This window comes from Fusarium solani, assembly GCF_023522795.1.
Source record: "Fusarium solani strain SB1 chromosome Unknown bctg00000002, whole genome shotgun sequence".
NCBI classification, from domain to species: Eukaryota; Fungi; Ascomycota; class Sordariomycetes; order Hypocreales; family Nectriaceae; genus Fusarium; species Fusarium solani.
The window spans coordinates 3,974,791-4,001,924 of record NW_027072155.1 but is presented as its reverse complement, the minus strand read 5'-3'; the positions used below and the strand labels follow the sequence as shown (position 1 = coordinate 4,001,924).

Below are 27,134 nucleotides of genomic sequence, written 5' to 3'. Positions count from 1 at the left end.
ACTCAGAAGATTCTTGCCAATCTTTGAGACCCAAGTCATCTTGGTATTATTCCTCGAGCAAACTAAGAATAACCCTAATTCTAGGGCCCAAGTCCATACGTCAGATCAGATAGCTGATTCCAAAAATCAAAGCTCTTATACTGATCTCCATCATGTGCAACAACCGAGTCCATCAAGTCTGAATGAGCCATGCCCACCTTGGACATGTACCAATGCTCAATCCCTTTGTACGATTCAGCATACTCGCAGAACAGGGGTCTGCCATTAGCCATTATATACCACACCGTGGTCTACCAATGCGACTGGCTTCCTCAAACAGCTTGCTCAGCCTCTGCAGGATGTCTGGGAGGTTGTACATGGTCTGGGCAGTGTGCAGGTCCCAGGCTTGATCTTCCACGCAGAGTAATCTGAAGGCTTTTATGATTGCGAGGGCGAGATGGAGAATTGAGACGAAGGTGAGGGAGGGATAGGATTCGATCGGGATCAAGAGGAATGCGTCGATGAGGGCTTGGGTGCTCTCCAGGCAATCCCACATTGCGCGACATCTCAGGTGCGTAGGTTCAAGAGGATCATGTCTATTGCCGTGGTTAACAGGCTCCAGTAGGCGTATGCGAACAGCAGCACAATGGCTACGTAAGAGGTCTAAGTATTTGAGTCAGCGGACGACGCAATGTAATTGTGGCAGGGAAAGCCTACGATTTGACTGAAGATGCTCTGGCAAGGAGTTGGTAAATGTATCTAGCTCGTTTCGTAGCGAGGCAACGACTATTGCGCGAACGCTCCCAGAAGTTTTGTCGCCGAGTGTATCGCCCGTACTCTCAAAAGCATCGTTCACCTCGATCGCGATTTGCCGTATCTGTACGAGATTGACTAAGAGTAAGTCGGTTGGATATTCTTGATCCTGCAGCAATTGTCGAGTGCATTCGTCGAGACGCGGCGTGTACTCGAGTCCAGAAAGTTTCCCGAGGATACTGCATCGTCTAACATATCCATGTTAGATATCACAACTCAAGAGGTACCCGTGGATAAAGACTTACATAGATGCTATGTAGTAAACGCCCAGCGCAGCTCGACGATCGTCGCTGGAGTGTCCCGGTTGGGGTTGAAGGTCATTCCGCAAATCAGCTGCATCATCTACGATTGATCCAAACGCTGGGTGCGTGGTGCTAGGGCGTTTATGCAGTCCTAGGTCTGCCAGCAAGCCTATAGCCAGTTGCAAAAGGCTCGTGTCTTTAGAATTTGCGTAAAAGAAGATGTCGTTCCTAGCAAGACGTGAGTTTCGTGAACAAAAATCGCGTCCTCAAAAAGGGATAAGTTCAGGTAGGAGATCTGGGAGGTTCGTACCAGGCAAAGAACACCAGAAGGGCCTGGACAATCTCCAGGCTCTTGTTCATCAGCACAACAGTTTGATAGGCGACATGCTGACGAAACCAGTCCTCAAACGCAGCAGCGTAAGCCTCGGGTCCAGGAGGCCTGCACACCCACAAAATGGTCTTGAGCAGGAGAGGTTTGCGCTTGTATAGATCGTAGGCGTCGATAGAGGGTAGGGGAACAAAGGGAAACTGCGGGAGCATCTCGGTCATGTATTCTTGGAGTACTTGACCCGCCTCTGCAAAGGAAATTTGAAAGCCCGGGACAATACTAATGAAAGCATCTTGCTGTGGGTATGATGCCGGGGAGTGTAGTGATGGGGCAGACGAGATGTCTTGATGGGATGCTTGTATCGCGGCAGGCGTAAAGGCGTTGCTGGGAAGCGATGACGGGGGTTCGATTGGTCGATTACGCTCTCGGCTTAGAAGGGCCATTATGTTGTCTAGTTTTTGCTCAATGACTTTTGATTGACTTGAATTCGGCTCTGGTCAGTCTCGTTCGTATGATGATGGGGATTGATGACTTACGTCGCTTTTCCTCGCTTTCTCTTCGACATGGAGTGTGACCTGGAGCATACAAGGCTATTTTTGAAGCACCTAAAGCCAAAAAGAAATCAAGGTTAGTAAGATATGGGGGGGCGTAAGGGGATGGGCACATACCTCTGGCACGTCTCTGGCTCGCCGTCCTCATCATCCGTGGCCGGCCAGACACACTTGGCCTTGGCCCGGGAGCAGTTGGAGCAAGCCCTGGGCTTGTCCATGTGCAAGGGGCTAGACATATCTGCCAGCTAGGGGTAAGCAGTCCGTCAAGAGGTGAAAGCAAAGCTGCTTAGGCCGTTGATCGGGGGAGACGAGGTTGAAGGCTCGCGGGGCGGGAAGCAAAAAGGTGTCCGGAAAAATGGGGCCGTGCCAACTCTCTTCTACCCAGACACCTTTTTGCTTCCCGCTGCCGCGCCATCTGAGATGTTCCCAGGAAAAGAGTGACAGAGTAATTACAATATCGACACGAGTATGACTCATGTGGGAATGAAAAACAGTGCAGTTTTGATCAATTTGAAGGGGCTGGCAATAGGGGGGCGATAAATGGTGACTTGAAGGGGCTTGCTTGATCGTCTAGCCTCACCTATATCTTTCTCCTTCTTCCGATTCTTCCCATTATTTTCCTTCGTCCAACTCGATTCATTCAGCCGTTTTCTATCCTTTAATATCTGTTTTCCTTGTCCTCTTTTCGTTCGCACATCGTGCCCCATCACCATCCCTCGATCCTTTCTCCCCTACTCGTTAATCACATCACCCCAACCCGATCCTTTTCTGTCGATTCTTCTTCGATTTCTTCAACGGAAGCTCTATCATGGCCTCTGATAAACGGGATTCCCTTTTGGGGACCAAGCTGCCACTGCAGAGGGCAGTTCCAAGAAAACCGCACCGCCTGAACGGACCGCTACCTTCAAAGACTACTTTGTGAGCATCTCCTTTCGGCATCATATTGAATGTTGGCTCACGATTTCAGCGGGTCTTTTCTTATGCAAACAATTGGGATCTCATCGTCTACACTTCTGGCGTGGTGGCTGCGATCGGTTGTGGAGTCACCACGCCCATGATGTTTGTCGTGTTTGGTAAGCTGATGATACCACAAATATCATGGCGCTTTTCTCGTTAACAAACGCATAGGAAGCTTTGTTGGAGAGTTCACTAGCTTTACCAACGGAGACATCAATGAGGGCCTCGATGGGTTCCGAGACTCTCTCGACAAACTTTGGTAAGTCGACACCCCCTACTTCATCCATCCGCTTACCGTCGATAGTCTCTACGTGTTTGCCCTCTTCATCACCCGTTTCGGCCTGAGCGCTATTCACAGATTTTCTTTCCGCATGACTGGTATTCGCATTTCGGCCGCTATCAGACTTCACTATGTTCGACACCTCTTCAACCAGACGATTCACGTCCTCGACTCCCTCCCACCCGGTCACGCCGTCGGCACCATAACGTCAAGCAGCAACACCCTGCAAATTAGCATCTCTGAGAATCTCGGCACATTCATCGAATACACCTCTCTCATAATCGCTTCTCTCATTGTAGCCTTGACCTGGAACTGGGAACTGGCACTCGTCACCTTGTCCGGCTTCGTTGTCATCGTGCTGATCGTCGGCACCTTGTTTCCCCTCACCGTCAAAGGCCAAGCCCGCCAAGCCCAGTCGGAAGGAGAGGCAGCAGGTCTAGCCAGCGAGGCTTTTGCTAGTATTCGCATGATTATGGCTTGCGGTGCGCAGCAGCAGATGGTGGATAGGTATGGCGCCTCGATCGAGGAGGTCAAGAAGCACGCAAGAGCTACAAGCCCGCTCACGGCGCTCCAATTCGCCTTGACAGTAAGTCCCAATGAACAGCCTCACAAGTTCCATTGTATAACTAACCGTGTAGTTCTTTGGTGTCTTTGCCACTGTCGCTCTCACGTTCTGGTATGGCACTCTGATCTTCACCAAGAGCAGACTAGATGATGTTGGAGTTATCATTGTGTAAGAACACCATGACCTTGAACTCAATCAAAGCTAACAAAAACAGTGTCCTAATGAATCTTACCACCATTTTCTTTTCCATGGACCGCGTTTCGGCCCCCATGCAAGCTATGGGGAAAGCTTCCCTCGCCGCCTGCGAGTTCTTCTCCCTCATCGACGCTCCCAAACCTGAGAGAGGCTCGCTTAGAGGACCTCGGGTATCTGCTACGGACGATATTATCTTTGACAGTGTCACTTTTGCGTATCCGAGCAGACCTGACGTCAAGATTCTCGATGAGCTCGACTTGCGCGTCGAAGCTGGCAAGATCACGACCATCGTGGGACCCTCGGGATCTGGGAAAAGTACCATCGTTGGCCTGATTGAGCGTTGGTACTCTCTCACTCAGCAGTATGTGCTTTCCAAGGCTATACAGGCTGATGAGAACAAAAAGAAGAAGGGAGAAGAAGGCGATGAGTCGAGCGGGCTTGAGTTGCAGGAGACTGGAGATGCGGTCGAGCTTCGGGGAAGTGTCACGACCTGTGGCCATTCTCTTGACGAGATCGACGTCAAGTGGTGGCGATCGCAAATTGGTCTTGTCCAGCAAGAACCTTTCTTGTTCAACGATACAATCTACGAGAATGTCGCCAGAGGATTGATCAGGTCTCGCTGGGAGGAAGAGCCCGAAGAGGTCAAGAGAGGACTCGTCAAGAAAGCCTGTCAAGAGGCCTTTGCTAATGAGTTTATTGACAAGCTCCCCCAGGTATATGTCTCAGACTTACATGATAAGCCATAAATCTCAGCTAACCGTCTGTTCTAGGGATATGATACTAAGGTCGGTGATGGCGGCGCTGGACTCTCCGGCGGCCAACGCCAACATCTCGCAATCGCGCGATCCATCGTCAAAAGCGTTCCATCCTCATCCTCGACGAAGCAACGAGCGCCATTGACGTCCGCGGCGAGCGCATCGTACAGGAAGCCCTCAACAAGGTTGCTCAAGGTCGAACTACCATCATCATCGCCCATCGACTCTCCACCATTAAGAACGCAGATCGCATCGTGGTTCTCAAGAAGGGAAAGGTCGTTGAGTCGGGCACACACGAGAGCTTGATCTCTATGGACGGTGTATACGCTGGCCTCGTCAATGCCCAGGCCCTTTCCTCCGAGGGCTCTTCAGAGGAGGATATATATGATGGGTTTGACACGGAAGACATTGACACTTTGAGCCGCGAAAAGAGCCATGCAGTCTCTGAATACAGCGACCACCCGAAATCCGACAAGCACGAAGGTGCAAAGAACCGGGGTTTCTTTGGAAGCTTTGGCCGATTCTTCTTCGAGTCCAAGACCTATTGGGGCCTCATGATCTTCTCCTTCATCGCTTCTATGGCAGCTGGTACAGTGCAACCCTTGTATGCCTGGATGTTTTCCAGATCCATTGATCTGTTCAAGTATCAAGATGATCACTCCAAGCTCATGGACAAGGTGGACTTTATGGGTATCATGTGGACTGTTTTTGCAGCTTCTGCTGCCATCACCTACTATCTGACTTTCATCTCCTCCGGTCGCGTCGCATCCTTCATCCGAGCAAAGTACCAGACGCAGTATTTCTCTTCACTCATCTTCCAGAGCGCGGCATACTTTGACGAGGACGGGCGCTCCCACGGCACATTAGTCTCACGCGTGAGGGATGATCCCCTGAAGCTCGAAGAGATGATGGGCACCAACATTGCCCAGGTCTGCATCGCCGTCTTCAACGTCATCGGGGGTTTGGCAATGGCACTTGTGTATAGTTGGAAGCTCAGCCTCGTGTCAATGGCTGCTGTGACGCCAGTGTGTGTCTTTTCAGGCTACCTTTGGTTCCGGTATGAGCTCCAGTTTGAGAAGATGAACGACGAGGTCTTTGCCGAGAGTTCACAATTCGCGTCGGAAGCCATCAACGCCTTCCGCACAGTCTCCTCATTGACTCTAGAAGACTCTATATCTGCTCGCTTCGAAAAGCTATGCCTCGGCCACGTCTCCTCCGCGTTCAAAAAGGCTCGCTGGGTCAGCATTATTCTTGGGTTCTCTGACAGCGCCACTCTAGGCTGTCAAGCTCTCATTTTCTACTATGGCGGCCGACTTCTCACTCAAGGAGAGATTGGCGTCATGGGCTTCTTTGTGTGTCTAATGGCCATGATGAATGCCGCAGAGGGATTCGGCCAGAGCTTGAGCTTCGGTCCCAACGCTGCCCAAGCGGCTGCTGCGTCGAACCGTATCCTGGATGCGAGAGAGTCTCTCTTGATAGAGCCTCTAGGTAAGGGTGATATCCCTGATACCGAGGGTGGCATCACGATTGAGTTGCGAGATGTCCGCTTGAGGTACGCTGGTCGAAAGACGCCTGTTCTGAACGGGCTGAACATGACTATCGAAAAGGGGCAGTTTGTTGCTTTAGTCGGTGCCTCAGGTTGTGGCAAGACGAGCATCATATCTTTGCTTGAGAGATTCTACCAACCCGAGAAGGGCCAGATCCTCTGCAATGGAAAGGACATCTCGGATGTCAACATCTATACTTACCGCAAGCATCTGTCTCTTGTCGCCCAAGAGCCCACTCTCTTCCAAGGTCGGTACTCTCTCTCTATCTAACACTATCCTCTAACTATCTGCAACAGGCACACTCCGAGATAACATCCTCCTTGGAATCGACCCCAGCACCATCACCAACGACCAGTTACACTCTGCCTGCCGCGACGCTTCAATCCGCGACTTCATCGCCTCCCTTCCCGAAGGCTACAACACCAACATCGGTTCCCGCGGCGTCTCCCTCTCAGGTGGCCAAAAGCAACGCGTCTCCATCGCCCGCGCCCTCATCCGCAACCCCCAAATCCTCCTCCTCGACGAAGCCACCAGCTCTCTGGACTCTCAGAGCGAGAGGATCGTCCAGGCAGCCTTTGAGCGCGCGGCAAAGGGGAGGACCATGATTGCTGTGGCTCATAGGCTTGCCACCGTGCAGAATGCTGATGTTATCTACGTCTTTAGTGAGGGTGGTCATGTGCTTGAAAAGGGGAGTCATGGACAGCTCCTCAAGAAGAGAGGTGTCTATTTCCAGATGGTACGCCTCGCATCAATGACTGGTAGAATGATGAACTAACAGGAAAATAGTGTCAAAACCAGGCTCTTGACCAGTAGAGTTGATTCCATAGCTGGGCTGTTTGGGTTCTTTCTGAAAATTGTAAGCATTATAGGGGAGTTACCTATAATCTCAGGCACCATCGCCCAGCATCTCTTCTCCGTTCCTTCTCGGATCCCGTGATCCTATGAGCCATCCTGAGTCCAATATATCCCTCCTGATTACATCCCGTGACTCTCCGTGTCTGCCTTACCTTGAGCCTCAGCCATCAACATCCCAAGATGAATGACTCTTCTCAACCCAGTGCGAGAGATTCCTCACAACCTTCTCCTTTCAGATTCTCCATCTGGGAGTGTCGCTATCACCATCCCAGCCTTCTCCGGCTGCATATCCGTGATCCCCGACGGCGAAAAAGTCCTACCTGCCCCTTGACACCTTCGCCACTAGACCATAAGACCGTGAAATGTTGCTCCGACGGGCGTCAGTCTGAGTCCTTTTACCCCGCGAGATGGCATTGGACGCTGCGTTTAGGAAACTTGCATGTGAAGCAACTCGCTCCAGCCAATCTCCTTTCGACGTTTCACTTTACTTCTGCCTTGCAAGGCGGACGCGTCGCGATCGATAACCCCTTTCGCGTCATCGTGAATGTCTCGACTGCTGCCTACCCAGCCCCCTTGCACACTTACGGACCAGTCATCTCCCCAATATCAGTCGCGCTCCTGAATGCCCCCAAAAAAGAAAGAAGTGCCTTTATTCGTCGATATGCGCGACGTGTCTTGTGGCGATGCCTGTGTCCCTAGGGTAACCGCGCAATTTCACGGGTTCCGGAGATGAGAAGTGGTGTGACTCACGCAGCAGCGCCCGTCGAATCAATAGCAATACCAGACTAAAAAAAGGGCGTAAGTTGGTCTTGGTGGTTATTTCACGGGGGGCGAAAGATGCCCAATCCTAGCGAGAGGCCTCTCACAGCAAGAAAGCGAAACAGGAAGAAGGCGGCAAAAAAAGAGAGCATGGATATGTTGTCCAGATAAGAGATGTAAGTTGGGTGCCAAGATGAGTACTCCAACACATCAAGCCAGATCTATTGATTAGCAAGATTTGATTTCAAAGCTCTTGCGTCACTCGCTCGCTGCCCAAGCAAGCATAAACCAGCACCTCCCGAAAGGAAAGACCCAGAAAACCGGGAACCCGGGAGCTGCGCATTCAAATCTGCAGGGCCCGATCACCTGCCGCGCCCGAAGTGGATCCCCCGGGACTCCGGGATTGGGGGCGAGAAACAAGATCGGGTGGCGGGTGGTGGGTGGTTGTCCCGGCCGAGTGGTCGAGGTGGCTGAGCAGTACCGGCAGCACAGCCACAGGCGTCAACCACGTGGCTTGACAACAACGGTGGGGAACATGTTTATTTTGTGGTGGTGTTTGTCTCTGACAATAACATGATTACGGATTGGGCCGAAGGGTGCAACTCAAGTCAAGGGAGGCGCCGTAGTAATTGAGGCCTGCGACTCTACCGGGCAACTGATCTTTAAGCGCTGAAAGCTGAGACTTGGCAAGCAGACAGACAGACCACACTTGCCGCATGCTGCTTGCTGCAGTTTTAGGACCTGCGGCTCCGAGTGTGTTTTACAGGTCTGGACTTTTCCCACTGTAAACTGGAACATGAGACATCATCTCGTCCAGTTTGGCATTTTCATCCAAAAATGTTGTGGTATAGGGTTACTCATGCCCGTCCCTAATTGCCTTGCCCTGCCCAGGGCTCGTCAACCGGCCCTTGCCTTTTGCTGGAGGAGCCATCTCTATTGGCTCACCCGAAAGAATGCCCGGTCGAGATGTGACGTGGGAGCGGGAACAGAAGCAGTCCTGGCTCCCGGCGTGCAGATGCCGCCGTTGACTGCAACCCTCGATATCCCGCCCATTGGCTCCCGGGCCCAATCTACTTGTCCACGGCCGCCTCCGGGAGACCCCTCCTGGGCCCTCCATCTCGAGTTGACAACGCAGACAACACCACTTAGCATCTCACTCACACACCACTCGTACGTCGCTCCGCTGGGCATGAACGCGTCTGAGCCTTGAACTGGAGGGGCTGTTCTTCTCTCTTGCCCTGCGCAGCGGATGACTCTTATCATCCTTGGATGGCGAGCACGGGACTTCCGGGTCAGAAGGGAGCTTCCTCTCTTTCGTCACCGACACGTGCCAGATGCGACTCCATCGTGATGCATCCCATCAGAACTCGGATTGGACATTGCTGCTCCAAACCGGCACAGTACAAAAATTTTCCCTCTCACTCATCCATCTCACGGGCCCAGGCGGGAGTGCAACCTGCACTGCGAGAGAGACCCTCTTTTCCTCTCATTGTCGATATGCATGCAGCCTGCGTTCTTTTGCCCTAATGGAATCCAGATCGCAAACACGCCCCCCTTCGGAATGCCCTTCTCTGCCGAGGAAAGGAAAATTCTACCATGGTGCATCTTTTTCTAATGTGCGAAAAAGCAATGTCCGTCATGATATCCATTCTATCCACCCCTGTCGACGCCATCGCCCGGGCGCTGCATCCAGCTTCCGAACCGCGGCTGCAAGAGTAAATTTTATTAGAGCTTGTCTTCTGGCGGTGTCGAGATCTTTGGCGCTTGGGCGTAGTGTAGCATGTTAGTCAATGGCTGCATCTGCTCCCGTCGCTGGAACTTGAAACAACCTTGGCCAAGGAGCTGATAGGATCCCTCAGGCACAGGGATGCCTGACTCCTGCCAGAGACCGCAATCTATCCCATCTCAGCGCCGTCCACTGAAGAAAGGCCAGGACCTAGAATCTGTGGGAGGCATCCTGCATACGTCACTGTGCTGCCAACTTGCGTCCATGTATGCCTTCAGCCTTGGCCCGTTTGACGTCCACGTCGGTATCAGGAATCGGGGCCGGGGAGCTGCATGCCGGGGCCACCACTTTCAGCTGGTCCAAGAGTCCTTGTCCTCCTTGAAGCGCTGCCTGGCCTGGCCTGTCGCTCACCAAAGCGGCCCGTCTCCAACAAGGCCCCGCGATGGCGCATCCATCGTCGGCGCGCAGCCGGGCAACGGCCTTCGTCTCTTTGTCTCCAAAAGAGTCGGTGAGGAGAAGGTCAAATCGCCAACCTGCCTGGACTGGGCTACCGTAGTGCGCGCATGTGTCCGCAGTAGGCTGGCTGGCTGCTGGAGGAGGGGCAAAACACCGAGGGGAACCTGGAAGGGCCGTCGCTTGTCAAGGGCCCTATTTTTGGAGGGGTAAACAGGGTCGCCGACCTTTGTTGTTGTTGGAGCTCTTCTTTTCGGTCAAGGGAGCGAATCGAGAGCGGCCGTTGGGTTAGGGTAGACGACGGGGAACACACCAACAAGCAGGTGTCCTGTGTGCGTCTGTGTGTCCGTGTGGCCTTCGCAGCGGTCTGCCCAGGGTTTTGGATATCAAAGTCCGCAGAACAGAAGTTTGGTGGGACCCGATCTGGGTGGTTTCCAAGGCTCTTTGACCTTCCCACCGACTTACACGCCGGGGGTCCTTGCTGTTCCATTCCGGTGCTATTCTTTGTCGCCCTTCTTCTGACCATCCCATCAGCATGCACCCAGCGACGTGTCTGCCAGGCTGTGTGCGGTGTGGATGCCAATCGGCATCCATCTTGGGGTGCATGGCGGGACCGATATGACGGGGCGGACGCATTTGTTTGGACATGAATACAGCAGCCAGACCTTCGTTGGGAGGCACAAGCAGCAAGGTGCAGATTTTCATGACAGCAACCACCCTAACAACCATTGCCAGCAACAAGCGAAGCGCTCTATGAGTCACCCGCTCATCCACTTTCAACAAGCGATGCCATGGCGCGACGACGTTGAACAAGGCCGACAAAGGTCCCGTCCTAGACTGTACTGCACCGCAGTGCTGTGGATTGCCGACCGTCAAGAGCAACAGGTTGCCATTCCATGACATGGATCTATCATCTCAGAGGATGACAAACCGCGAGGCTGCCGTAATGAATCCCTCGGCAAAGGATGACATTGCACAAGGCAGAAGCTCTGGTGAAAGAAAAATGCAACAGAAGGAGAAAAAAAATTCATGTCCGAACTTTTCGACCAGGATTGCCGGCCGGCCAGGATCTATCCAGGACAGACAGGACTGCATGGGGACAAGGATGGGAATGGGGATGGAATTCCATTTCGACAGGCCAACAACAAGGCCCATCGTCGTCGACCCGGGCCCTTACTCCGTAGCACGCATGTGGTAATAAGCTGTAAGGGCGTGTGCGTTGCAAGCGTTAGACGTCCATCCGTCAGCTTGGACCGTTGCAGGGCGCAAAGACACAAGCAAGCCCCGAGGCTGTGGCTTTTTTTCCCTTCCTTCGTTTCTTTTACTGTTCCGAGTCCTTCCAATTCAAATGATGAGCATCAAAAGGAAAACTCAAAGCTCGGACGAGTGTAACCCAACCGAAACAGGGCGTGGTCATTAACCCAGACGAGACTCGTCGAGGTTTACTCTGTAGGTTCTTGTGCCTCCCGCATCCAGTGAGCCGTACAGGTACAGCCATGACCATCGTCGTCCGTATCCTGAGATGGATAGTCCTAGATAATTTACCTTAGATCCGGCTGTGCACCACATGCCGACAGGGACTCGCCGTGACAAGGGCAAGGCGTGATTGCGTCGTTGCCCGCTTCCTTCTTATTATTAGCGTATGAAACATGGTGCCCAGCAGGATAATTGCGTCGTCGCGTTGGGCCGCGATTTTATCATTACCGGCCGGGCCCAACGGAGAGGGGCGTGCAAGGGGTGTGTTTCCCGCCGGCTAGGGTGTCCTTGATCCGTCGACCCATTGTCTCTGGTCCTAATCTCGGGCCTAGCGACTTGAGGCAAAGGTGAAGGGAGCTCAGACCGAGCCGCCGGGTCCTCGACCAGAGACTGTGCGTGTGCACTGTACGGTTGCATCGTCAACCCTTATTTAGGGTTGTGTTGGCATTGTTGTTGTCGTTGTCTTGGTGTTGTTGCGGGTGACGCCCATGGCCCGTCGACGGTGGAAAACAAACCCTGGTCGAGAAAAATCTGCAAAATGACGGATTTTGACGATTCAGATTGTGGGCGCCCCTCGCACACGGACGCACACACATAATAAAAAAGCACATGGCAAAAAATATCGAGCCCTCTCTCTGGTTGCCAATCTTGCAGAGGGCAGGACTGGGGTTGAGGATGGGTAATATTGGTGTAGCTGTGGACTCCTCCGGCTGCGATCCGCTGTCCGCGCATCCACTGAACAAACATCCAGGCCCTCTGGAGAGGGTGTCGAGCCTCTGGAAGGCCAGCATCTCGTCCCCGCGTCCCATCGACTCCTCCGTCTGCCGTCCACCGTGTCTGGATCGCTGGGCCGCTGTCACTGTGGGTGCATTAGGGCATATCGCTGGGTGGAAAAGGCCGCTAAACCTCAGTGACCGACTTCTGGGACGCAGGCACGCCGTCTCAGCGCATGGGGCACCCTGGCCGGGTAGTCAGGGTCCCTGGACAAGTCTGGATGGACTTGATGTGAGAGTGCCCCCCTAGCCTTGACCACGGGCTCCGGCCCTGCGGCTGACAAGCTGCGGGCACTTGCTCTCCAGCTCCATGCTCCGGCTCCAGGAATTTTCTCTCCATCCCCTGGTCTCCGTCCCATCGCCGGGCATGCAAGCCCTATCCATGACATTTCCATGGGTGTTTTTGATCTGAACCCTGGCTCCCTGTGTCCGGGGCGCAGGCAATCTTCGGTCCGGTCATCCCCCAGCAGCAAAGAGCAGGTTTGGTAATGAGTGGGTAATGAGAACCAGAGCCGGATAATGAGTCTTCTAGGATCCTGGATGTTGTTGAGAGTAGGGTAGGACAAAGCGCCGACGCTCGTAATAAGCTTGGAGGATGCCTCAGAACTGCCAGAGCTTGAGTGACAACAAGAGTCGATACCCTAGAGTACTGGCAGTCTTGTGGTATCGATCGCAGACGCATTTATTCTAGAGACATGTCTGGGTATTGGTAGCGTCGACTTGACGTTGGCTCAGGCGTTCCATGAGCTCCTCCTCGCTGTGTCTTGTCTGTAGAGTAAAACATGACGCAGGGGGCCTGAGAGGTTAGCTGGCATTTTACAGATCTTGGCCACAGACGCAAAAGGAGTCCTAGAAAAATTGCCAGCCAGATCTGAGACGAAATGAGAGATGGTCATGGCATGGAATCTGAGATGGGCCGAGACGGTGAGCCGGTGAGACACGACTTCCATTCCGAATCCTGCTTTTGCTGCGGTATCGTGGCCAATCATCATGGCATGCTGGGGAGATGAAGAGCAGATGCCAGCTCCAACACCCTATTCAAGTCGCACAGGCAGGGAGCAAGGGCCGAGGCCCATCTCGGCCGACTCGAATACACGGGAGAAAAAGGTGATTCCTGGAGGCGGCGCAGTCTCCCTTTCCTGCTACCCCTCTTCGTGTTGTCAAGTACCAAGACGGGAGGCCTGTGGTTGACGTGCGTGACATGAAGTAGCGCCGATTCACTTGTTGACTGATCAGGACAGACTACGCTGTGTGTCGCAGGTCAAGATGACAGGACTAGAGACTTTTTGAAAGTCTTCAGCGGCCAAACGAACTAGCGCAGTCTCGACTGAGAAAGATCCGGACGGAATTGACTGGGGGATAGGGGGGCCAGCGAATGGATGAATGGATGGATGGATGGAAACGGAGGAGTCGGGGTCGACAGCTGCGGCTCGGGGGCACGCTTGTCCATCTCTGGGAAGAAGGCCTTGGTGTCGTTAGTCGTTAGTGTCAGTGTCGCAGGCTGCTGGAAACGACCCTATTCGTGAGCCGCCGCTCCGGTGCAGGGTTTTGACGTGTGTCTTCTCCGCTGCCGCTCTCCAGTCGTCCACTGCCCAGTACCGACGGAGCGCACCTCGATGCACGATGTCTCCATCCTGTTCTGTCCCCCGCCGTGCGGAGAAGTTGTCTAGAGCCAATCTGGTTTCCTTTCCGGCATGTTGCAGTTTGCAAGCATCAGATCGGTGGCGATGATGTCGAACTTTGGAAGGTCTCTCTTCCACGAGGCAGCCGATGCGCTCGCTGCTCACTAATGCAAGGGGACCATGAACTTCCAACCTCGCCTTCTCTTTGTCGCGATGTTGGGTGTTGGGTCATGTAACTCGATATTTGCCATCGTAGTACCGAGCGGAGGATCCTGGTAGATTCGGTATCGGAGAACGGAGCACGCCGGACAAAGGCTGGACCAAGAAGAGCTTGCGACCGGGTTGTACGGGAGAACCTCAGGAATCAGGAATCTTTGAGAGGAAGAAATCGAAAAGAAGCAAGAAAAAAGAAAGCCTCCGTATCTTTCCGGATTCGTAAGCTCGACCTGGACTGGTCGCTTGTGGAGGGGTTCATCACATGCGCAAGATGATGGCCGCGATTGGAAAAAGGTGCGTCCTCGGATCGAAGCCTCGCTCGTTGACGACTTGCACCGATTGGCAGTTGGAATCTTCACGGTGGTCGTGGTGCAGCGTGAGGGCTGTGCTTCTCTCGTAGAGGAGGAGGACCTGTCACAAGGCGAGTGAGCATTGCATGCATGGACCGCCGAGCGAAGCGAATAAGATAAGATGCACGACACCACCAGGCTCTGGCTGATGATGTAGCATCTGCGCGCCTTGCCTGCGAGTGCGACACGGACATGAGTGTGTGATGGATGGTCTAAGATGGTGGGGAGAACCTGAGGCAGATTGATAAAGCTCGACCGGGCAGCACCTTCCCTGGAACTGGAGTTGAACGCCATCCCGTCTTGGTTTCATCCGTGCCTTCCGCGACTCCATCACTTGCGGAGTTGTCATCATCATCGTCTCTGCCTGGCGGAGGCAAACACCAAAACAACGTTAATTCTCCGCCACGTCTTGGTTTGATATCGATCGCTGTCGCAGTCGTCACTTTAGCCGCCGCCGTCTCTCCCCGGACATTGGAAGGCATCACCGCTTGGCCGTGTCGTTAACTCAGTTGATCAGCATCATCGCTGGCAGCCTGGCAACCCAACCAGGCACGCGTGCCTCTCGAGGCATCGACACTCGCAACTCTATTGCTGTCTCGCCTCTGTTCTGCGGTCGCTCATTCCAGCCTTGTTGACATTGTCGTCGCCTATAAACGTCGAGCCCTAGCAACGGGTGGGTTTCACACGGCTGCCTTGCGACACCCAACCACTCACGAACTGACTCGGCTGGTGGCGCTACGACTGCTGGGTGGCCTTTGCCAGCCTCGCGTCGCACTTGTGTAGTCCAAGTCTATTAAGGGCCGGGCTTGAGTGAGTGTTTGCATGGGTTACGAGGGCCAGGGCCACAGACTCTAGAAGATCCGTGTCCCCAGGCCATCGCATCTCGTACCCTTGCTTCTATTGACGGTGCTGTTGCGTCAGCTCGTATTCCCGTGCGCACCTCGTTCTTCTTCCCTGAAAGCCACCGAAAAAAATTCAACATCAACACATCTCGCAGACGGCCCAGCAGGCAGGAGGCTAACATCTCGCAGTCCAGGATTCCTTCCAGGGGGTGTAACAACCTACCTACCGAGCGCCCTGTCTGGCTCTGAATCACACCGAGCCGCCTATCCCCCGGCGCTGCTCCGTCTTCCGCCGTGCACCCCTGTTGGGTCTGTTGCCGCCGGCGCGCGCCTAGAAGCCCAAGGAGAAGGAAAATTTTTCACCGGAACAGACTTGCGGGCATCCGGGACCGCGGACGTTGGGATTTGGATCCAGGCCGTCAATCTCGCTTACTCCCCGCCGGTAAATTGACTGGCACTTCAGTGGAGTTGAGGAAAAGTCCATGGTTCCGCCCCAAGGTGACCTTTTCTGGCGAGGCGTCTGTTATTGACAACCTCGAGCCAGGGGAGAAACGAAGCCCAGAGCAAGCCAGTTGAGGAAAAAGAAATCAATGGCCGGCACTCGACCCCGCCATCCACAAGTACGGTAATATTTTTATTTTTTATATTATTTTTCTCGAAAACTTTTCTGTGGCCCTCGTCTGCTTTCTTTTTATGGTCCCAGGATCCGCTCAGTTCGCAGTTTTTTTCCCTTGCCCATCCTTGCAGGTGTCTCTCCCTCGTTCAGATGGCTGGTTTCAATTCGTAAGAGAGAAGACGAAGCAAAAAAGAAGTATGAGGAAACTGCAGCAAAAAGTGACAGAACAGAGGCGAAAATTTTTAATTGTGTGCGTTGTGGGTGTACACTTCAGGGGACGGAGGTGTTTGTTGTTGTCTGTCTGTTGAGAAACAGAGCGCCCTCCGGATATTGCAGCGCTATGCACACCCCCATGATCCCCAGCTGAACCTTGAGCGAGTCGGATCCGTTGCTGCAATCAGTCACCATTTTTACCAGCTTCCATTTTTGCGCTGCCTCCTTTTCACGAGGCTGTCTCGTTCCCGTTGAGCCTATCGCTGGCTCTATCTGTTGATTCTATCTCTACCCCTTTTTCGCATCTCTTTTCGCCTCTCGCCATACAAGGCCTGAATTAGCTGACGAGTGATTCAAGGGCACTGACTCATAATTGCGCGTGGGATCTGGATGATTCACGAATTATCGAGCCCAACCAAAGAGATTGGGTTACGGAAACAATAGGGTGTCGAAAAGAAAAAACACAGCCATCCACAACAAATCCTGAGAGAGAAAAAAGAGCCAACGAAACTTGGCCGCAGCACAGCGCCCTGCAGCGGACTCCCGGTACGCTACCTAGTACTGTATGGACTGCGTCACCGTCCACCGTCATTTCGCCAAACAAGCTCCGAGAGAGAAGACAGTGCGGCGCGAAAAAAGAGACACGTTGCCAATCCTTTTGCTTGTGCTGATGAGAGGCTGCAGGATGTGACTAAGCCTTGCTCATCGCACACCCAGATTAGCAATACGCGCAATACGGAGGTTGACTCTATCTCGACACAGCCTCACTCAGTCACATTTGCCAGTTCATTCTAGACGTCACGAGCAACGAATTGCTCTTGTTTCTCAGGCTTAGGAAAAGTCATACAAGACATCAGTCACCAAGAGACCAGGAAAAAGGATAAAAGGAGGGAGTGCAAGTGAAGAGACTGCAAGAACCGGGCCCCCCCCTGCACCCCTGTCTCACGCACTCCCACCCCGGGCGGCCCTTTAGAGAGTATCCCTGCCCCTATTTAGCGCACACACCCTTGTCTGTCTCTCAGTCCCCCTGCTGCATGCCGGCTAGGCCCCTCCCTCCATTACCGGATCCTTGTCGCCTTCCGCTAGGCAGGCTTGGGAGAAAAACGGTGCCCACAGAGGCCGCACACAATCTCCCACGACCGTGACAATATATATCTCGACCACCTCCCGCTCTACCCTCCTTTCCTCCTCTCTTTCCAGTATCTTGGCGCTTGCCAATCACACAGTTTCCCCCAAAGCAACATATCTCAGCCTCGCCAGCACATCCAGTGCCGACGTCATCGCTCTTTTTTCCAACCAACCTCCAAGCTGGGGCTCTCGAAGCGTCCAGCGCCTTCTCGACACAACGACCAGGTTCTACGGGATTTGGTTTCGATTTCCTCGTTGGGGAAAGGATAAAATACCCATTGGTCATGTTCGCCGCCGCAAGACACTACTCTAACATCTTCTCTTCCGACTACATACCGAGGTGACGGGCTGGCCGATCACCTCCTCTCGGGCGTCTCTTCCCCGGCGCAACCTGACCGTTGATTACTGCTTATATGCAGATTTGACGAACTTTGCACCGCATCTACCACTCACATACTAAAAAAAGAAAAAGAACAAAAAAAACGCGAAAAAGAACCCGCGCATCGAAAAAACCAACACACCAGACAACTGTGGGAGATTGGGAGGAGAGCAGCAGTTGTTCTATGCAAGTCTTGAAAGCGGATGTCAGTTGGGCATCGCCACACCACAAGATCATGAGTTACCCTTCTCCACGAACTCCTGGATCGACGCCGATCCACGACTACGACAGCGTCTACTCGAGGATGTCGTCCGCAACCCCCACTCCCTCGCCGAGGCCGACCTGGACCGCCGAGCAGACGCCACGGCGACCGGCGACTCGAGCGGCCCATGGACGCTTCAACAGCTACTCCCAGCAGGGTGACTTCAGTCCGCGCCCCCCCAAGGACTCCCCTCGCTACAACAGCATCGGGCAATATAGCACGGCAGATGTGAGTCCCAAAACTACTTCTTCGTCGCGCAGGCCTTCCGGGTCATCTCCGCGCTCCAAGCGCGACCGCCGATTCTCGTTTACCTATGTCCGGGCTTCCACCCCATATGGAGAATCCGACGAGGACGAGATCATCGAGGCTCTGGGACACACCTATGTGCTTCCTGCACAGTCCCGTTCCAAGAACCATCATCACCGCAGATCCGCCTTCTACACACGAGAACTTGTTGATGATGATCGGGGATGGTACACTAATTACGACGACTACCTGCAGGGTGCCGCCTCCGCCGCCATCTACGACGAGCCCTACAACTCTCGTGAGCAGATGCCTCCCATGTACCAGCAGTCGCCTCAACCTCGACCTCCTACCAGCTTCGGCCACAGCCGTCGCTCCTCCACCGCTGTCCCTCCGCCGCGTCCCCAGACCGTGCGCCCAGCCAGCTCCCACCGCGCCAAGCCAGCTGCCCCGGCCACCCCTAAGGCCACCGATGCCGATGCCCGGAAGCACCGCATCCCGGCTGGATACTCACTCAAGAACTGGGATCCCAGTGAGGAGCCCATTCTGCTGCTAGGCAGTGTCTTTGACGCCAACAGCCTTGGAAAGTGGATCTACGACTGGACTGTCTACCACCAGGGCCCTGCCACCCCTATCTCTGACATGGCCGGCGAGCTGTGGCTTCTTCTTATCCAGCTTGCCGGCAAGGTCAAGCGAGCTGAGGAGACTGTCGGTCGAGTTCGCAGCGCCGAGAACCGGGATCTCGTTGACGAGTTCATTGAGTCCGGAGAGCGCCTCACCGAGAAGCTCCGCGCCCTCCTCAAGGCCTGCGAGGCTCCCATGCTCAAGGCCGCCAAGAGGAAGCAGGCTGGCCTTGGCAAGAACGCCGGTGTCGAATTTGTCGAGACCCTCTTTGGCCGTGACCGTGAGCTTGACAAGACTGAGAAGTTCATGCAGAGCGTGAGACTCTTCAACCTCCGGTTCGACGCCAACTGCGAGGAGATTCTCCGGAACCCTACCAAATAATCGGACCACATTACGCCCCCACAGGATTACCCAGGACTTGGCCCTGTTGTTTCCTGTTCTCACTTAACCATACACACATCTACTATACCCGAGGAGTCTTTTGACGCCGGCCAGTGATCACATCCCCCTCATACTCGCCGGATTGGATGGCCCGCTCAAACTGTACCACTACCTCACATTCCTGGATCTCCAATGGACTCCCCGCCACATGGATTTCCGATTTTTTACTTTAACGTCTCTACCTCGTCCCGGGGAAGCGGTTTCTTTTCTCTTGACTTGTCTACCGGAACAATTCCAGAAAGAATCACGGGGCGACCTGTACTACCACCAATGCGAACGCGCGCGCGGAGGAGGGCATCGATATCACGGGGACTTTTTTCCAATTAGAGATACCCACAATGTTTTTTCCGTTTGGAAGGACGCGAGCAGTTGGAGAGGTGAAAAACGACATTTTGTCACGGAGAAGAAGTGGAAAGGATTTGATTTTTCGTTTTTGGATTTTGTCTTTTGGAGCTTGGATCTTTTTACTTGGGATCAGCGCGTTGGGATATCAAAAGTGATTCGCACTTAGATCGGGATGGAACACGACATTACTACACGGTAATATGGAGGTTTCGTTGTCTTTACAAATGTTCCTCATTGATGGATAGGAAAGGGAAATGTATCATGCAACAATGTGAGCATGAAGGAGTTGGGGGAGCCATTGGAATTGGCTTGTTTGTTTTTGATTGACTTGATTATACCATTTTCAGAGCTTGGATATTATGGGATGATTCTAATTATTTCGAAAAAAATTGCAAACTTATCTTAACCTTGTTGTGCCTTGTCTCGCTTGTGACTGATTGTGATGTGACTTTTTCGTTTAATCCTTACCTTGATCATGACATGGAGCCTCTCCAACATTCGACGCTGTGGTCTTACTGATCCCAACCGTCGGATCACGAAGAAAGCTGTCGACTCATTGAACGCATGGTTCAATGAACAACCTGATTTTCTTCTTTGGTGATACCCCCCTCTCGTTCCCGGTGGGAGAACCCCGCGCGTGCCGAGCAGGAACTAAAACCAGGCCGGCAATGCACGCATCTGGCTTGGTTCGAGGCAAGCATCTCGGTCTTGCAGCGGCGTGCCGCTGGGGGTGACGATCCGACTTCTTCTTGCTAGGGGGGAGGAAGCCATGAGGTCATGAGTGGACGGTCGACCCCTGGAGGGCTGCGTCATGCAGGTCATGGGTCGCGGGGTCGGCCGCTGTCTCTCTTCTTTTTTTCGAAAGTAAGCCGTTTTCATCAAGAGGGCGTGATGTAATTGCAAACTGCTTTGAGAAAGGGAAGGGAGCTAAACTACAGAGTGCTGCGTTGTTTCACTTGCACGGCAGTATAACGCCTCTTTTACTCTTGCGAGTCTCGAGTTTTGTGCTTGCGCACGCTCGGCGGCACTGGAATGTAACTTGTGGAACGGGTGAAACTTTGTTAGCAGGTGTTTTTCGATGGGTAGGATTTGCGACGTTGAAGGGGAAATTGGAATTGGTTTCAGATGGCAAGAATTCTTCAGCGAGCCGTTGTAAGGTGAGGTTCGATGGTATATTAACATGTCGCGGTGCTGGCTTGTGTAGAGATTGAACTTGATTCCCTTGACATTCACATCTTGACTCGATACAACGCCACCTTTCGGATATCTCGCTCCGTTACGAACTGCTTCGCTTATTATTCTACTTTGCTTTTTTGTCTCTTATCCCGTGCATTGATTCAAAAACACACAGACAAGCCACGGGCCTTGCTCCCCGCCCTCTGTCGTTATTAGCTTTTTCTACGCACGGCCTGTGCTTGAGCGGGGGGATGATGTCCCGCCCGCCGGATTTAGAGGAGGTTGGGGAGGGGGAGGACGGTGACACCGGGGCGTTGTGACGGGATGGAGAGCCGACCCGGTGTGGGTGTGCAGCGAGCGGCTATTAGGGCCATCTATCCCACGTGTTGGGGGCGAGAAAGATCTCTTTTTCACAGTGAGAATGTCGTGCAGTTTGGTGGATTACGCAAGGGGTGAGAAAAGCCGTCTCAGAAGGGAGAGGCTGCAGTAGAGTTTCTAGGCTCAAACAACGATGCGTGATTTCTTCCCAGCCAGCCTGACTTGAGAAGGATTGCACTGTACACTGGAAGGAATAACGCAGGGCTGGGACGGGACTCGTTGGGCATGCAAAAAAAGTTCCCGGATCCTAAGTGCCCAATCCCAGACTTTGTGACCCCTCCCTAAAGCCATGTCTGTGATGTGACAGCACACATTGCTGTCCATGTGCGTCGCCTACACGCCAATGTTCACACCAGAAGGGCTGAACGGTACATCCTGGTTCTCTCCCAATCCGGGCGCTTGCACGTTTCTTTTGCTTTTGTTTCTTGGAGGCTGGCGTGTGATGATGGGCAGGGATATAGCCTCACTCACAGTGTTTCGGTTATTCTTTGCCAAAAATTCACGACCCCGCGCGAGACTTTGGGTTGCACGTTGGGGTGGCTGTTCACATGTAACCGCCTGTATCCGTACCCAAGCTGCGAGGGGCTTGGCGTGCGGACCGAATCGTGAAGGAGGGGGAGGGGGCTCCATCGCTGGATAACGTCAGCTGTGGTTGTGCAGGGACATGGATCCTGTATATTATTAGATGGAAAGAGTACAGGTTTCTGGCCTCGACTGTGGCTATTGCAAGGTCTGAGTTTGTGTGTCAGGGATGGTTAGTTGTGTTGGGGTGACACGGATTCACAGCTGTTTGTGGTTTTGTTTGCTGGGTGTGTAACTTGATTTGATACTGAATAAGTAGGAAGGCTGGGGTATATATGACTTTATTGGGAATTTGCCGGCGAACGACATGAATGTGTTTGAATCATGGGGCGTGAGTCCGGGACATCGGATTTGGTTGTGTTTGTGTAGGGTATGGAGGAGACGTCATATCGGTATGTTGTTTAATTGTCTTTGGAAGCTTAGATTGATCAATAAATTGCCCAAGCCAATAATCAGGCTTTATACGTGTCCCAATAACGGTACAAGTTGTGCAAGAACTTCTAAAGAGTTAATGCTTGGAGGATTTAAAGCGAGTGACACTGTCTGATCCTCCCGCAAGTGGATCGTATAAATCCCTTCCTGGGTCGCAGGCTCGACGTCTCGCTCCTTTGAGTCTCCGACATATACAATATCACTAGACTGAATGTCAAGATGTTCCAGAACTTTTCCAAAGAGCCCAGACGTCTTGGCCACTCCAAAACGGTTGGTCGTTGCTAGGAAGTCGATGTAGCTGGCGATCCCCAGGTCCCGAACGGCCCGCTCTTGGGCGTCCTGCGGGCCTTCTGTGATGACGGTGATTTTTCTACCGGATTCTCTGATGGCCTTGAGTAGGCACAATGCGCCGAGTTTGAGAGTAAGGTTTTCGACTAGGACGCGTTCATAGTCTTGCAACAACTCTTCGATCGAGTCATGACTGAGTTCGAAATGACTCAGTGTTGCGCTGAAGCGTTCCCGACGGTAGTCGTGAGAAGTCTTTCCATCTGTGAATGCGCTTGCAGTTCCTTGTTTAAGGATTATTTGATACTGCTCTTGAAGGTCCTCGACCTCGATTTGAGGGTTTTCGTTGGATATCCGAGTGAGGCAGTGAGTTACTGCAGCTCGGCTGGCTCGGCGGAACTCGTGGAGGGTGTCATCGAGGTCAAAGCCAAACCAGGTCTTGGTCTGCAGAGTTTCGAGAAGTTTCTCCTGATCTGGTTCCAAAGAGGAATTCATTGTGTCTGTGGGTTGGATGGAAGTCTAGGGTGAGTTGAAGTTGATGTTCAGTTGAAGTTGATTCATTAGGGCGAAGACGTGATCGTCGGGATAACCACCTCCACTTCTCAGTTCCCCGCAACCTCTTGACTATGTAGATTAAAGAATGTCATTACTCGAAGTAGAATAGGAATAATTACAATCCTAGATTCGATATGTGACGGGTTGTTTTGGAGTGTGTTTGAAGAGTCTGACTGGCACGACTCGCAACCATAACGGGGGCTATCACAACTCAGTTTCTATAAAAAGATACTGTTACTGGAATGTCTAGAATCGTGAACCTTGTTTGTCCCATGAAACCGTTTCTCATCGCATCTCGGGAATGATTCTAGACGGTCGCTAGATGAACCTTGTAGAATGAGGTATTTGTCGACTCGTTGAACGAATCATTCCCATCATCTCAGTATAGCCTATCTACCTACCTCCATATGCCCTCCCCATTTATCCCAGAATGTCTCATCACTTCCATTAGCTCAATCACTTATTTCAGCCTTCTCCCCCAAAACCAGAGACTTCACCAGCCTCCTCAGCTGAACAAGGATATGCAGCCAGCCCGATGACTAAGCACGCGTTGGCCGCTGCGCCAAAAATCCGATGATGCGTGACATCCAGCTTCACCTCACCGAGGCCAGACAAAACGAATCAGGGGAAAAACTGCAGTGAGCGACGCGTATCCCTTGAATCTTGGTGTTTTTCATCACATCGAAGGAACAAGACTCTGTCCCGGACCGAGCTGAGCCCACCCAGACTTGGCCAATCCCACGCGGCATCAGACCACAACAATGCACTACATCCGCTTCCTTCGGGCCCCAAAGGTCTTGAAGAATCGCCGCGGACCCTTGGTCCAGCTGCTCTTCACAATCACCACTGACCTTGGAGACTCGTTCCTCTACCCAGAGAGGTTTCTTGACCTGCAGGTCGTCGCCGTTGCTGCGTCGCCTGAGGGCAGCTCAACATGGCTCCTCTCGGACCCCGGCCACTTGGACTGGGAGCCCGGCATGCGCGTTGCGAAGCCGGCCCTCGAGCTGCCTGTTGCTCTTGAGAGAGCTCTTGAGACGGGTATGAGGGTTCATATCTGCGTCAGGGCAGCAGAGCCTATTCACACCGCTGAAAGTGCCCCGCGAGTTCTGGCGCTGGCTGCTGAGAAGATGCGGTATCGAAAAGAAGCTGCCGCAAAGGGCGCCGTCATGCCAGCTTGGGTCCCATTGCTGGCTACCGAGCCTGGCTCAGAAGTGTCCATCCGAAGACTTCAGTTGGGCGACTCACCCGACGGCCTGGGTACCATCGAACTTGAGGAAGAGATTGGAGAGAGCATCGCTCGCCACGTCTGGGATGCCGGCGTGGTGGCGACGTCGGCGATCGTGGGCATTGAGACGGCCCCCGATAGCGAGTCCAGCAATGACCCCTGCATGAGGACTCTCAAGAACATCTTTAGTCGCCAAAGGACGATCCGCGTGCTGGAATTGGGCTGCGGCGTCGGCATCTTGAGTGTCGGACTGGCTGCTGTGTACCCCCAGCTTCACACCCCCTCGCCGGGAGACTGCACCATCCTCATGACGGATCTCCCCGAGGCGGAGGAGCGGGCTAGGTCCAACATGAAACGGGTGGAAAACTCGCACGTCCGGTTCCAGGAGAAGCCTGTCCGAATGATGTACGAGAATCTGGACTGGGAGGAGGGCAGACAGGGCCGTTTTGGTCCTCAGGCTCGATCGCAGCCTTGGGACGTGGTAATGCTGAGCGACTGCACTTACAATGTCGACATGCTCCCTGCTCTGGTGGAGACACTCTCGGCCATTCACGCCAACAACCTCACCCACTTCCCCGAGGGGGAGCCCTTTACCACAAAGGTCTTTTTGGCCACCAAGCCACGTCACGAGTCGGAGGAGGTCTTGTTTGAGCTGATGGACAAGGACGGCTGGTACAACGTCCACAGACAAGTGATGCCACTGCCTGTGCTTGGAGGTGCGCCTCAGTCTGTCGAGCTTTACCTATTTGACAAGTCTGGCCTGAGCGAGGACAGGGACAATGGGAGGGGAGACAGGGAGAGGGAGAGGGATTAGGCGTCTGGTGGATGCTCTGACCGAGTTTCAAGGCGGCCTCATTGATTGAGTGCAACACGGCTCCCACCATCGTACGAGGCAAGGCGAAGATACTGCCATTTCTCCGAGAAAACGACAGCCAATACTCTGGGCAATGCTTTCGCCGTGACGCCCGAGTAACGACAGACACGGCCAAGAGCCTCGACGGCCTTGCCTTGTGGCTGCTGTGAGAGCTTCACCATGCATGATAAGACGGTCGCCTCTTGATGCCATTGGGGTTACCCCGCGTGTTGTGTAACGGCGTTTGATGCGGTCCAGCCTGATTGCTCAGAAGCGACCACTAGGATGAGATGGCGGGGGATATGACGGGCAGGGAAGTGGTGTGGTGATGAGTTGTCCTTCAAGCCCCATGAACGCAGAGTGAGGCTCTGCGATGGCCTCAAAATGGAACTTCCGATAATGTTGTATGTACCTTGGCGATGAGATTTATTAAACGTGGACATGCCTAGCGATAATGGTAGAATTTGTTCTTTTTCTTCAATGATCCTATCTTTGCGTCTCTAGTAACACATCATGGCTGATCCCAAGTCCAAGAACGTCAATGGCAACCATGCCAATGGCAATCACGTCTCTGACAAGGCGTCCACCAAGCAATCCAAGCTGCGACAGCTCCTTATCCTAGCAAAGGAGGTGTCCAAGGACGCCGAGGCAATCCAAGACTATGAAAAATCAGTCGAGGGGAGGAAGGCTTTGGAGCAAGAGCTCGAGGCCAAGCAGGGCGAGAACCAGCGCCTCCGTGAGCTGAACAACCAGGTGATGCGTGATCTGACAGACCAAAAGAACCAGGCGAGTGCCGCAAGCACCGCGAGCGAAACACTCGTTGCCACGTTTGAGCAAAAATTCAAGACTTACGAGTCCAACAAGGCTGCGGTGGAGGCCATGGAGGCAGAGGTTGCTGAGGTGAGGGAGAAGCTGGCTGCGTCGGACGCGGCGCAGAAGGGGCGGGACGGGGAGTTGGAGAAGCTGAAGCAGAGGGTCAAGACTTTTGAAGAGGATGAAAAGAGTCATGTTGATAAGATGAGGGAGATGAATGCTGAGTGTGAGCTTCATCGGTCGAGAATGCAGGCTAGTGATGCAGAGCTTGAAGTGTGTAAGAAGAAGCTCGGTGAGGCTCAGAGTGACCTTGGAGAAGGCATCCTGAGAGAGTTTGGGTTGGAAGAGTTGAAGAAACTGTGAGTATTCAACGCAGCTTGTTTGTGCATTGCTGACCAGAGCAGACGTCTTGACCTAGCAGTTCTGTTGGAAAAGGTTCATGGCTTTGTCAATGAGTACTTTAACGACCACGACGGCGCAGAGGTAAGAGTTTTCCACTCCATCTACGTCTAATACTAACTATCTGGAAAGGACTCTGCCAGTGAGATTCTGGAGCTGAGCATTCGCTTCCCCAAGATCCCCCTCTCGACTCGCACAACCCGAGCCGCTGCCAAGATGCGCTGCGCCGTTGCTGACGCCGTCATCGCCGAGACGCTCCTGGCACACGTTTTTGTCCCATTCTACGTCCCCAACGAGATCAAGACCACGGCATCAGCCATGCTTGATTTCTTTGAAGGAGATGAGAGACGACAGACTGTGTATCGGTGCCAGATCCTCGGGTCCGTGTCTGACTCGGAGCAAGGTGACCAGATCCGAGAGGATATTGTTCGTAAGGCGAGCAATGAGGTTCGAAGCACGCTGCATCCACTTGTTGTGGCGTACAAGCAGGCTGGCTTTTACAATGCTGTGCCATCTCTGTTTCGACAGGCTGTTGGGCTCTGGGCTGACGCGCAGTGTTCCCGTGATCTCATCACGGCCGATGTTCCGGATGACGAGGAAGCCAGCCATCACAAGGACTACGATCCTTCTAGCACCGACAAGCCGGTAGCGAGTAGCGTAAAGCCGTCAGCCTTGGCGGTACTCTTCCCACAGATTGTCACCCGAAGCGAGGTCATCTTTGAGGGCGTGGTCCTCAAGTCTGATCAGGGCACGGTGCTGGAAGCTCGGGAGGAGATGCGGGCCAATGGGACTCCCAAGAAGAAGACCGGAACTCGACGGAGGTCGTTTGCTGGACCCGATGCTCCGCTCCGGAGATAGTGTTTTGACAGGAGTCGGCCGGAAGGCACGGGGGCTTGTGATG

At 53.4% G+C, this 27,134-nt stretch overlaps 7 protein-coding genes across 7 annotated transcripts; 4 read left to right on the top strand and 3 right to left on the bottom strand.

Annotated features, from left to right (window-relative positions):
- Positions 1–80: 80 nt before the first annotated feature.
- Positions 81–2,131, bottom strand: MRS44_005192 (uncharacterized protein; the record flags this gene model as incomplete). The annotated part of the gene is made up of 7 exons (XM_065622487.1): positions 81–223; positions 280–642; positions 697–980; positions 1,038–1,262; positions 1,345–1,842; positions 1,899–1,937; positions 2,031–2,131. The coding sequence occupies 7 exons, from the start codon at positions 2,129–2,131 to the stop codon at positions 81–83; spliced, it is 1,653 nt and encodes a 550-aa protein (XP_065478559.1).
- Positions 2,132–2,970: 839 nt separating this feature from the next.
- Positions 2,971–7,025, top strand: MRS44_005191 (uncharacterized protein; the record flags this gene model as incomplete). The annotated part of the gene is made up of 9 exons (XM_065622486.1): positions 2,971–2,986; positions 3,042–3,129; positions 3,175–3,736; positions 3,789–3,883; positions 3,930–4,623; positions 4,681–4,695; positions 4,770–6,459; positions 6,509–6,948; positions 6,999–7,025. 9 exons carry the CDS (start codon positions 2,971–2,973, stop codon positions 7,023–7,025), a joined length of 3,627 nt encoding a protein of 1,208 aa, XP_065478558.1.
- Positions 7,026–9,792: 2,767 nt separating this feature from the next.
- MRS44_005190 (uncharacterized protein) lies at positions 9,793–10,710 on the bottom strand (the record flags this gene model as incomplete). Its single annotated transcript, XM_065622485.1, has 2 exons — positions 9,793–10,094; positions 10,467–10,710. 2 exons carry the CDS (start codon positions 10,708–10,710, stop codon positions 9,793–9,795), a joined length of 546 nt encoding a protein of 181 aa, XP_065478557.1.
- Positions 10,711–17,855: 7,145 nt separating this feature from the next.
- Positions 17,856–19,130, top strand: MRS44_005189 (uncharacterized protein; the record flags this gene model as incomplete). Its single annotated transcript, XM_046280867.1, has 1 exon — positions 17,856–19,130. The coding sequence occupies one exon, from the start codon at positions 17,856–17,858 to the stop codon at positions 19,128–19,130; it is 1,275 nt and encodes a 424-aa protein (XP_046135649.1).
- Positions 19,131–22,130: 3,000 nt separating this feature from the next.
- Positions 22,131–22,883, bottom strand: MRS44_005188 (uncharacterized protein; the record flags this gene model as incomplete). The annotated part of the gene is made up of 1 exon (XM_046283181.2): positions 22,131–22,883. One exon carries the CDS (start codon positions 22,881–22,883, stop codon positions 22,131–22,133), a length of 753 nt encoding a protein of 250 aa, XP_046135650.1.
- Positions 22,884–23,704: 821 nt separating this feature from the next.
- Positions 23,705–24,982, top strand: MRS44_005187 (uncharacterized protein; the record flags this gene model as incomplete). The annotated part of the gene is made up of 1 exon (XM_046268615.2): positions 23,705–24,982. The coding sequence occupies one exon, from the start codon at positions 23,705–23,707 to the stop codon at positions 24,980–24,982; it is 1,278 nt and encodes a 425-aa protein (XP_046135651.1).
- Positions 24,983–25,534: 552 nt separating this feature from the next.
- Positions 25,535–27,091, top strand: MRS44_005186 (uncharacterized protein; the record flags this gene model as incomplete). Its single annotated transcript, XM_046270655.1, has 3 exons — positions 25,535–26,193; positions 26,239–26,317; positions 26,366–27,091. The coding sequence occupies 3 exons, from the start codon at positions 25,535–25,537 to the stop codon at positions 27,089–27,091; spliced, it is 1,464 nt and encodes a 487-aa protein (XP_046135652.1).
- Between the last annotated feature and the right edge of the window lie 43 nt (positions 27,092–27,134).